At 39.5% G+C, this 12,274-nt stretch overlaps 1 protein-coding gene across 7 annotated transcripts in view; it reads right to left on the bottom strand.

The window, feature by feature from the left end:
- Nucleotides 1-12,274, bottom strand: part of MAST4 (microtubule associated serine/threonine kinase family member 4) — a 749,251-nt gene that overhangs the window by 218,435 nt on the left and 518,542 nt on the right. For 2 of the 7 annotated variants that reach the window (XM_089653478.1, XM_089653481.1), the window contains exon 1: nucleotides 11,793-12,157. The exons of the other annotated variants lie outside the window; for them this stretch is intronic. In XM_089653478.1, coding sequence (XP_089509604.1) covers nucleotides 11,793-11,878 — 86 coding nt within the window. In that variant the 5' untranslated portion in view covers nucleotides 11,879-12,157. Of the gene's footprint in view, nucleotides 1-11,792; nucleotides 12,158-12,274 lie in introns of those variants that run through there. 7 annotated transcript variants of the gene reach the window in all.

The raw sequence follows: 12,274 nt of genomic DNA, 5'->3' as shown, positions 1-12,274 counted from the left end.
AATGAAATCAGACATTTGAGAGGTGTTTTTAATGGTCCTCAAACTCCTATGCAAATGATAATATGGATGGCACACAGTGCTGTTCACATTATCAAAACATGAAGCGTTAGCGTTGTGTCACTTTGCTTCAAAATTGAAGCCTCATGTTGAGTTTGAAAGAGTTGAAGCGATTAAACTTCTTCCATTGAAGTCTATGGTAATGCACCGGAAATGGGCTGGCATGTGTTTGCGCAGAGTTTGCAGCGCAGTTGCGGTGCGTTCGTAACATTACAGTTTATTTTCTAAAAAATAGGTGTCTGTGGTACAGTTTTAACGAGCCTTTAGCGCCCGTCAAACACACATAGGGCGATCTGTGTAGCTTTTTTAACGTGCATTAAATGCGAGTCAAATATACCTATTAATGCAATATGTATCAATTTAATGAAAAAAAAAAAAAAGTCACACACTTTAGTGCCTGCTTCTGGAAATTAAAATGGTATGAAACCTCAAATCAACCATTTATTAGATTGCATTTCTTAGATGTCATAGTTGCATTAGTTTCCTTTTTTAGGCTCTCTTTACTTTGTTTGTGATCTGGTGATCCAGCCAGTAAATCTGCTTTTTTTCAATAGAACAATCTGTTCTGCAGATGTAGCTGTTTCAGGATTGAGACAAGCCATCAACTGCTTACAGGGCTGCTTACAATGATCATCTTTTATTTATTTAAAATCTTTATCCCAAGGTAACAGCTTTAAAAGTATTAGCTGGAGTTCAGCTTCAGTTTGCATGTGTTTTTAAACCTGCTAGTCCATCTAGCACTCCCCTCCCCCCACCAAACTGACAATGCTTCTGTCCAAAGGTGCACCCTGTGCCCTCTCATCCAGAGTGGGGGCACTCTGATACAGGAGGTGTGTTACTGGACAGATGACCTGGTGAAAACAGAGGGGAAAAAAAACTAAAGCAGTCACCACATTTAATGATTGGTAAGCTGCAATGTAATACATTTTTGGTTTTGAGTTTAATATCGCTTTAAGCCTCATCAAAAACAATCTCGTCTTGCCTAAACAATTATTTTTATGTCAACTTTTATTGTGAAGGTGCTGCACATTTTTTTTTCTGACTAGAGCTCTCCTTTAATAACGGAGTGTGATGGAAGGCTGAGAAAGCGATATGCGTTGTGTAACTGAGATACAGTGGGGGGTGGGGAGGAGTGGCCATGGCTACTATCTTTCAAACTCTGTTGATAAATGTCAGGTGAAGCCTACAGCATACAAGCATTTACAAAATTGCAATTTATGATTAATTTTCTTTCAGAAGGCAGAGGCATATTCCATAATAATTTCATTATCAACTGGAGTGTTAGAAAAATATTGGCTGAAAGGTTCATTCAGCATATGTGTTCTGTACCTGTGAATATGATGTGGATCCCTATACCAAACACTAACACATAAAATGCCTCCTGGCGGACACGCTTTAGTATTATTAATGGGGATAGCAATCCTACGGGGAACCAAAAAAAGCAACCAATAACTTTCAGACAGGTATTATGGCACAGGAGGAAATTACCAGCAGAGACTTCACTGGTTAAAGTATCTATATTTTAATTTGTATGGGGGAATTGTCAAATGATGAGAGTAATTAAACGTTCTAATCAAAACACATTCCCATTCAAAAGCATTCATATAGGCCTCGTGTATGCTGGCCGTTAGCCCAGTTGCAAGTAGTCTGCAATCCTGATCATTCATTCCTGGGCACACACAGCCAGGGCTTCCACTAGGCAAACTAGGCAGCCGCCTAGGGAGCACTGCCACCTTGGGGTGCCTAGACGCACCACAGGCTGGCACTTTCTCTGTGTGAGATGCCACCTTTAGCTGAGGGGGGGACAGCAGAGAAGAGGAAGAAAGGACAGAGGAAGGGTGCCTGGGGCCAGTGTAGCAGCTGAGCTGCTGCTCCTTCCAGTGTTCCTCTCAGACTCAATCCCCTACTGCAAGCCAGCTGCTGATCACATGTGCTCTTCTTTTCTCATTCATCAGTGGAGGTGAAGCTGTTCCTGCAGTGGAAGGTAACGTCTGACTCTGATGTCTCATGTTTGTGTGAGTGTGAACTGGCTGGCTGTCCACCATATATGAAATGTGTCAGTGAGTGATGACATCATCACGATCCCACAGCCTGCTCTTCTAGTGCCTACTGATCTGTGTCAGTGTTGTTGGTGTGTTGTGCTAGATCTGTCACCACGTGAGATCACTCAGTTCGGGTGTTCTCTCTCTGTGTGCGTGGGCTGGGCTGCCTGCTGTCACAGCATTTCATCTCCCCCCATTGCCTGAGGAATTCCAGCCTGGGATCTGTCAGAGTGTGGATCCATCATCCTCCTCTCACTGCAACTGTCACCCTTCCACTGCCAGCCACAGATACAGTATATCAATGACACTGATTTTGTCTTAAAAAAAGATTTTCTTATTAAAAGAAATTTAGTCATCTGATGTTTTGCTGATTTAATATTTTCTACTGCTTTTAAAAATTTGTATTTATTGACCCCTTTTTTTTGGGCGGGGGGGGGGGAGCACAAGTAGCTGATCTTGCCTAGGGCACAAGATAGTGTAGCACCGGCCTTGCACACGGTCCTAAGCATTTGCACCACTCGGAGCCCTATCTACAGCAGCAGCCATCAGCCTCTCATAGACTTTTACAGGCTGCCAGCAGGGGGGCTGGACAGAGCACTTGTAACTTCTATCTGCATCTAAATGCCGGAGTTTCATGCAGTGAGGCTAAACACCCAGTGTGCACAAGCCCTAAAGTGTACTTATAGCCAAAACTTTTTTTTTTTTTTTTTAATTTTGATATATTATGGAGGAGTTAATACACTGCCAGTTTATTTTTTGAGGTCCCCATTTGGAAAGTGTCCTTTCACATCCCAGAGGTGGCACAGGAAGTTAAAGGAAAACTCCCAAAGTGAGCGGACTTCACCACTAAGGGAGCTGTTCCCACAACAAGTGTCCCACCAGAAGATTTCTACTCTCCTCTTGTTCGGAGGACAACTCTAAGCGCTTGTTCACACTGCAGCAGGTTTGTAAATACCTCTGTAAAGCAATCCACCACTTCAGAGCTGGTTGACAAGCATTCAGAAGGTGATATGCAGCCTTCTGAATGCCTGTTCCTTTAATCCCTAAGGGAAATTTCACACTCAAACTCCACCAGACCATGTCACAACCATGTGCCTTGGTCCCATTAATTCGAATGAGATGTAGCCGGCAAGCAGCACCACCTACCTACCACTAAATGCTGTGTAAAATATTTGCATACCACAAAATAACCACGGCAATGTATACAAACAAGCTCACTGGCCAAATTACTTGCTGGTAGGTGGTCAGGGGGCAGTAAAAACACAGATAAACCACGTTTCACACATGAGAACGAGGCCCAAAAACTTTGAATGGCCCTTTGCTTTCTTTTTTTGTGACAATGGTCATCAGAATAGAGAGATAAATCCAGAAAGCGAAGACACAGAATTTTACAGAGGGTCTATCCCTCCCCCACTCTACCAAAAACTAGAATAAAAGTCTTGCTAGATAGTAATAAAACAACTGGCATATATTCATGACAACCTTTCCGTGGAGTGACCCCTTGCTAATACACATGATGGCATAAGAACACCTTGGCTCTTGAATGGCAATTCAAATGTTCAAAGTATAGCAAAAAAACTGCTTCCATCCAAATAATGCCTGTGGCACTAGGACTGTCGTTGGTGGACATAAAGTTTTCCTTAGGATAGATTTGTGTATAAAGGAGGCATCACTGCAATCATCATCCCTAATGTAGTAGAAAATTGTAAGACTGTTGGGACATTATTTAATAGTCTACACACAAATCTTATAAGAAACCAAACTAACAGCAGGCAAGAAAAATAAATCGAGACCTTCTAACTCTATCAGAAACATATAATCATGTGGAAAACAGAGTTTCCAAACTGAACACACATACATCCGGGGAGTACTTCCCTTCTTGTAGCTAGCATTTAAGTCCTCAACAAATTGTCAGGAAAGCACCAGGAAACTTCAGTTCCTTTCCCCGTCCATCTCATAAAACTTGTTAGAGAGATGCGAAGTGAAACAGTCCATTCTAAATACCTTCTAGTTGCAAACGGAAAAAAAAGAAAAAACTTATTTGCATAGGAAACACAAACCTCATACCCACATCCTGTCCCCCAGAAGAAATGTGGGGGTCTAGGGAAAGGGAGATAATCTGGAAGCCCTCTTTAGAATAAGGTGTCCCCCTCCCAGGTGAATGAGTACAAGCTAAATAGAAACCTTTGTTACTCATTCACAAAATACTAAATAAAGCACCCACACCATGAAAAATGTTCTTATTAGGAAAAAAAATAAACAAATCCTCTGATGTAAATCCAAGGTTAACCATGTTATCTAGCAATGCAGGTCAATGTCAGTCATGGTGACCTGCTGTCATGAGGACTCCACAGTGTCCACCAATATTCACCCAACTCTACTCCCATCACAAATGACAGCTTTTGTATATAAACAAAGAGGCCAGGGTGCCGGGTGATGTCATTGACCAATTATGTCCATGACTGCATGTGATCAATGAAGTCACTCAGGAACCCTGGCCCTTCAGTGATCTGTTTAGCTCTGAAACTTAACATGAAGGCATTACCGAAGCATGTTACTTAATAGATTTGTGTATATTTACTGTTGCCCTTTAAGCTGCATTAAAAAAAAACCCTCTCTTTGCTGAGCAATATTTTTTTGCATTGGTATATGTCCCCAAGGGCAGTGCCCAATTAACAAAACCTTGACCATTACGCCTGAAAAAAAAAAAAGTTAAAAACGTTTGCTCCCATAGGACTTCAATGGGGTTAGGTTAAGCTCCTGAAAGCTGAACTTTGCCCGATTCATTCATCCTTATCAATCACTATTGTTTATTCCTATGACAGGTCGGTGCTTACACTGCTCTTCCTCTTTCTATTGGACCAAACATGCAAATTAACCTGATCTTAACCTGGTCATTTGTAATAACACACGTGCCTGGCTGAAATCTAGTGCATGTAATAGCAAAACAGGATGAAAGTTGGATGACATTTTACATTTTGGAGTAGTTATGAAAGTAAGGGGTGAGTGGAAACCTTTCACAGGAGACAAATATTCTGATGTCAACTAAGATGGGAATTCTCCTCAATTTGGTCATTTTTTTCCCCACTTCCTTTTGCTTCTCCAAGACAGGAAATAAAACAAAGTCTACTGATCAGGGCACCACACCACATAAAAAAATTAATTAAATCACCTGAAAAGGTGTTTTCTCTACAATCGATCAACCTGGGTGCAACCAGCCTACCAGATTTTACATGCGATAATTGCTATCGATTAGTATAGCTGCTAGCAATAATCTATCTTCTACCGGCAGGGTCGGCTTCCCCTGTCCCCCACACAATGGCTCCACAATGTGTTGATAGGGGAATCGAGTGAATTTTGTGGTCACAGGAAAGAAATTTGCTCCGTGTATGGGCTGCTTAAGCCTGCCCATTGAGAATGACAATGGTAAAATGGCATTATGTGTCCATGTCCCACTGATGACATCAGAAACCGGTGGGAGGGACATATAAGGCAAAGTCCATGGCAGCCATTTTGCTGATGTGCATAGCATGCCGATGGATACCCAGGGCAACTTCTGTTCGGTTTGCAAATGTCTATTTGCCTTGACGGGCTTATATTTACTCATTCAATTGTTTGTAGACATTGGTGGGCTATGTCCACAGATCAAATATTGGTGGCCTATTTTTGATTGTTTAACATCTGGTGGAAGGTACCTACCTGCCTACATATAGGGTAGGTTTATATGGCTTTTAATAGCTTCTGTATCAATATTCAGCCTTTGTTGGATTTTTTAGTTCTAGACTTTATATTAATTTTACATTTAGTAATCCTTTTTGGAAGTCGCCCAGGACCCTTTTGTCTCTACTATGGCTCACTAAAACTGCCGTTGAGTGGATCTAGTGAAATTTCTTACATAGCTAACATTTGTATTGAATATCTACTTTGGCTTTTTTCAGCCCTCCACTATATCCATTAATCTACAATGTAACTGAAGTATATATTTCAACATTATATTTTGTGTTTAATATGTACTATTGTTCACAATATTATTTGTTTGATATCATTATCAGTACTTATATGTATCCTCTTTGCTTCATAGAGGTCTAATTTATAGCACTTTATCCCCTGAGGAAGCCAAAATAGTGGCAAAAAATGTGGAAATCAAGTGACTACATTACAACCTAGTATGGATTCACCAGCTCGGCATACCATTATGTGGACAAATTAATTTTAATTAACTTTTAAAAATGTTTTGAATTTTGAAATAAATATGTTATTTTATGCAAAATGATTTTGTCTTTTGTTAGCACATTTAAAGTCCCATAAAATATTTCCTATGTTATTTGTAAGCCAAGTCTGTGCCTGTAGGATGGGACAACTCCTCATCTTGTTGGTTTTCTGGCCAGACTTCAGATCTGATCTAAATTTTACGTGTAAATTCCTGAGCAGAGAAAGGTACATAGCTGAACAATTTGGTGGTTTAGGATGACAATCATTGAGCTGGCAACTATTCAAACCATTCAATAGATTTTCCTAACCGAGAAAGGCATGTTTGTAATTACTCATTACAAGACACTCAAATATTATCATAAGAGATTTGCAAATTTCTGTCGCATCATCAGAAAAATATATTTAAACAGCCTATGTAAACAATAACTCCCAACGGTATATGCTAAGTGGATATAGTTATTATTTCAAGGATAAAGTCTACAGCAGGTTCCTACCAAGAACTTGCTGAGACTCGAGAAGTCCATAGACCAGACTGCTCACGCTAACATAATGGATCCGATTCTCAAAAAATCTTTTGTTTCCCAACATACATTCACACTGGTGAATGAAATATCAATAGAATATGGAATATCCATTGTGGTAGCTTATTTCTGAATAATCAGAATAGAACTAAGGAATCATCTAGCATATTTAAAACCCATTTATGCAAGATCCTGGTGTACGAGGTGTGACAATTTAATTCCTGGAATACCCACAGTGTAGTCCTATAATGTAGAGTCCCACAGCTAGTTGAACTCAAGCATGTTCTGACATGTTAAAACTTGCACTCCCCTGGGTCGAAGACCATTGACTCAGTCTTTATGGAGTATCAGAATAAATAACACGTGTGAGCGTTGCACTGTTGGCGGACAAAGAGTGACAGGAATCTGGAGCAGCAAACTAGCATCAATATTTACCTGAAAATTAGCAAAAAAGTGTTATTGAAACTTTAGCTATTTTATAACAGGCTTTTGGTGAACATTCTATGAAGAAATCAAGCGATTTTGAATGGCAATGGTGGTTTAAAGAGGGGCAACCAAAAACTCAAAGGAAAGCTATAGATGTGGACAAAGTGCCAACCCTCATACGCTCAGATTGAATTTGCAAATGATGGCATAAAAATTGAACATAAACAGGGAAACAGTGCAGCAGATTCTAATGGAGAAATTGGGAATGAGAAAGATTTCAATAAAAAAGGTACCTCAAATCTTGACAGATCATCAAAAGGAACATTGTCTTGAAATTTCATCCATTCTGGGAATTAAACTGTCACACCTCGTATGCACAAGTCAACAGCAATCATGCCCACTTTAATTTATAATCAGTGTTTAATCAATCATATGGCAATCTGAGACCAAACAGGATTGCTTTTAGGTACTGAAAAAAAAACCCAGCCGCTAGCATGGATTTACTAAACATAACTTATAGGATAAAGCCAGCCACAAGCAGGTATAGACAGTTGCCAAAAGCTTCTCAAATTCAGACCCAAAGCACCTGTGAAGCCTCACTGGAATGCAGGTTCAATATACCAAGCTTGTGAAAGTTGAAGCGGAGGTATGGCTGACCCACTGCAACGTTGCCTCTGTAACCCATCCAGAGGTTTGAGCATTGCCACGTAGGATGGAGGATGGTTGGTTGCCTACATTCTGACTTTCACAATCTTGATACTTCCACATGAGCAATAACAAGAATGTGACACAAAGTGAAAATTTTTACCAGAAATTCTACACTAGTTAGAAAACCTCTGTGAACAAAAAGCCCTATCTCTAGAATAAAGAGAATCATCCTTTCGTCATAGTCACTGTCAAATGTCTTCTGGAGTTGGGGAGAAACTTGTGGTGGGGTAGTTCTTACAGCAAATCAGTGATATGTCTATTTGCCTGTGGTGACCCTGAATATTGTTAAGCTATATCTCAAAAAAAACAAAAAACAAAAAACAGTTGGAAGCCCTAAGCACATTGTTTGTCGAGACCTGTAATACAGCTCACATTTTTCTCCAAGGCAATATTTATAAAAAAAACCTATTCATTTACCTGCAGCAGCCAAGTATTATCTTTTAACAGTTTTCTTTAGAGTGATACAATCAGATATTTAATTAGTTGTGTTTAGTTGGTGGCACAGATTACAGCCTAATTGTAATGTGCCATCTCCTGTGGATTTACCAGAAACTATACAGAGTGAGGGCCTTATTTATTTATTACAGGTACTTATAGAACGCTGTCAATTTACACAGCGCTTTACATATACACTCACTGGCCACTTTATTAGGTGCACCTGTTCAAGTGCTTGGTAACACAAATTGTTCATCAGCCAATCACATGGCAGCAACTCAATGCATTTAGGCATCTAGATGTGGTGAACGTGACTTGAAGTTCAAACCGAGCATCAGAATGGGGAAAAAAGGGGATTTAAGTGACTTTGGACATGGCACGGTTGCAAAAACTGCTGATCTGCTGGGATTTTCACGCACAGCCATCTCTAGGGTTTACAAAGTAATGATGGGCCACAAACTTCAAACAGGGACAATTTATTAAGCGGTATCTTACCCCATATGAGCATGCGGGAAGATACCGCACAGCTACTAAAATACTGCATGAGTCATATTATTAAGTCATGCGGTATTTTAGTAGTGAAAATATTCTTTAAGGTTTCAGCTGTCAGAGGGGTTCCACGTTGACAGCTGAATGTAAATAAAATTGCCAACAATGAAAACAATTGGAGTGGGTCATCTCCCCCCGCCCCATCCATACCAATCCCTTCGGTTCTGGTATGGATTTTGAGGGGAACCCCACCCACATCAAAATGAAAGAAAACCTAAATGTCGTAGGGGTCCCCCACAATATCCATAGCAGACCCTTATTCAAGCATGCAGCCCAGCAGGTCAAGGAAAGGGGGAGTGAGAGCCTCAGGTCAGACTCAGGTCAGAGAGCTGCTTGTTGTTGAAAAAAACCACAAAGAATCCAAAGCTTCCGAATGGAGTCTTAGAATGGACCACAAATAGGACACCTTTTTTCTGCATACTGGAAAATTCTACCAATCACCATCATTGATTCCTTGTGCAGTATATGGCCCTACTGTTGCATTTCATTAGATCAGACAATTAAGTAGTTCACTAAAAACAAAAATGTGGTCAATTGCAGCTCACCAATTCCGAAATGTGGTGGCTGCGTTCTCATTTTTAAGCGCTCTTATTTTCACCTGTAATCCTGCTAGTAAATTTGTAATTTTTTCAATTTCCTTTAACAGACCAGCTGTCCAGCCAACGTGTCAGAGGGATGAGACAAACCAATTACCACTGACACTGGTGCTTACAATAATCAGCTGTTATTTATGTAAAACCTTAATCCCAAAAAGGAAAACAAGCAGCTTTTTTTGTTGTAACTGATTGTAATGTGTTAAATAGCTTTGTTGAGCTTTAATGTGTCAGTAAAGTCCATCTAAATCTGCTAGTGCATATAATGAAGGCTTTACAATAGGAGAATTTTATTTAAAATGTTTCATTTTAAGAATGTTTGTTAGATTTTTTTTTACTTGCTGTTGAGTTTAAATTATGTTTGTGATTACAGCAATGAGAAAATTTTGAAAGCTTAGAAATGTTATTTGTTCAAGAACAATTTTCAAACAGTGAACATATTAATATTATTATACTGGATTAATATAGCGTGAACAGCTTACGCAGCGCTTTATTACACGAGTGCAGACAGTACAATTACAATACAATTTAATTCAGGCGGAATCAGAGGGCCCTGCTTGTTAGAGTTTACAATCTAAGAAGTTTTTTGGGGGAAAATCTATTCTTTCCATAAACAAATGTTAAAAGCAAACATTTTTTTTAAGTACTGTCAAATAACATCTGTCAAGTCATCCCACCAATGAAAATTTCCGTAAGAACGTTTGTTTGAAAATCTATTTGTGTATGGCCAGGTTAACTCTATTGTCTCTCAGATTGACAATGTTGCTTTCCAAAAGCTACAACATCCTAAAACGGGAAGTGTGCAAGTATCCAGGTGAAAATAAAAGGAAAAAAAAAAGCAAAAGAAAGATCATTAATGCTGCCACCACCACATTTAAGGACTGGTACATTGAAATATATTTTGGTTTTGTGTTTCATATAAGCTTTAAAGCTGTATTAAAGCCAAAAGATGTGATGGTTGAATTAGTTTTCTTTTTTAGGCTTTATTTCTTCTATTTTCATCTGGTGATCAAGCCAGTAAGTCTGTTCAAAAAGAAAAAAAACAGCTCTCTTGCCAGATGTATCAGTTACAGGGATGAAACAAACCATTCAGCACTGACAGGTGTGCTTGATCAGTTTTATTTATGTAAAACCTTTATCCCAAAAGAAAAAACTGCTTGCTATAACAGCTTTAAAAGTATTAGCTGGAGTTCAGCCTCAATCTGTTAGTGTATTTAAATCTACTAGTACATCTAACACTCCCCCCAGACTGAATGCTGAAGTTCAAAGGTGTCCCCTGTGCTCCTTCATCCAGTGTGGGGACACTAATACAGGAGGTGTGTTATTGGCCAGATCACCAGGGAAAAAAGCTAAAAAAAAGACTAAATCTAAAGCAGCCACCACATCTAATGATTGGTAAACTACAATATATTAAATTTTTGGTTTTGGGTTTACATAAGATTTAAAGGTGAGTGAGCAATCTGACCACAGTTCTAGAATACTTCCAAGCCCAGGCAAACACACAATGCTAAAAGGTCTACCTGTGACTGTAAATTGTTGAAAGAAACAATAAAAAAATATAAAAATTACAAAACAATATACTAGGACCTACCGTTACAGTATACTTTATCACGAAAGAGGAGTTTTATTCATCAAGTTTCTAAAACATTATAATGCCATACACTAGTCGAGCAATCATTCGAACCTGTTTTCGAATAAAGAACACTCGGTTGTGACAGCAAACCATATTGTCATCATGTAATGGCTGAATTTCGAACGATAAATCATTCAATGGACATAAATGAATCAGTTTTTCATTTGTTTTTGTCACATATGCGCAGTACAGTTTGATTTCGAGAAAAACATCAACCTTTCAATGTATCGTCCATTCAGCAAAAGTTTTCCAAACTTTTCCTTCGATTTTTTGCCTGAAATACACCAAAACCAATTTTCTATTTGTGCCCGTTAACTGGATGGAAAAACGAACGAACTGTCCAAATGACAGATTTTCAAACGATTTTTCATCCAGTGTATGGGCACCAGTACTGTCTGTATTTCCTAACAGCAACCACATCAGATTCAAACTTACACTTAAGTATCTTTTTTCCAAGCAAATATTCAATCGCAACCGGGATACAAGAAATACAAACCATTTTTTTTTCTTCTAGAATGAAAAACTTTTTTTTTTTTTTTTAATCGCTCGGATTGACAGCGGAGGCTGACAAGCACCTACATGTAAATGGACTGTAATAAAATCCAGGACGTTTTACCTCTGCGTGCGGCGGAGCCTGTTCCTGTTCCTTAAGTGGGGCAGTGTAAAATTTGAGATGACGGTCCAGAAATTGGAATCGGACATGTTGAAAAGTGACGGGGAGTCGATGTGAGCTCAGGCAATGCTCGGCTCCATAATCCAGGATAATGAGGATACTCGGGGAATCCAGAAGACATTAAAGAGCTGGGAAGGCAGGATGACAAGCAGTCCTCAGCAAGTCAGGCGCAGCACCCAGCTCTGCGCACAGCCCAGTACTCACACTCATAATTCCACTATGACCTTTTGTTTATAAGGCGTATCCAGACTCCAAACAATTAGAGGAGCGGGACTTGGAGCTCAGCTGAAAGCCAGCTCTCTCTATGCGACTCAGCCTAAGGTACCTTGTCATATGTTTTGGCACAAACCACTCACACACTCCCACGGGGGAGATGCATGTTCCTGTAATCCATCCACGCAGGAAGAGATCACTTTCAACACAGC

The sequence above is a fragment of the Staurois parvus genome, unplaced genomic scaffold (assembly GCF_062004578.1).
Source record: "Staurois parvus isolate SC_StPar_1 unplaced genomic scaffold, SC_StPar_1.0 ptg000714l, whole genome shotgun sequence".
Taxonomy (NCBI): domain Eukaryota; kingdom Metazoa; phylum Chordata; class Amphibia; order Anura; family Ranidae; genus Staurois; species Staurois parvus.
Note: the sequence above shows the minus strand (reverse complement) of the source record. Positions and strands in the feature narration are given on the sequence as shown.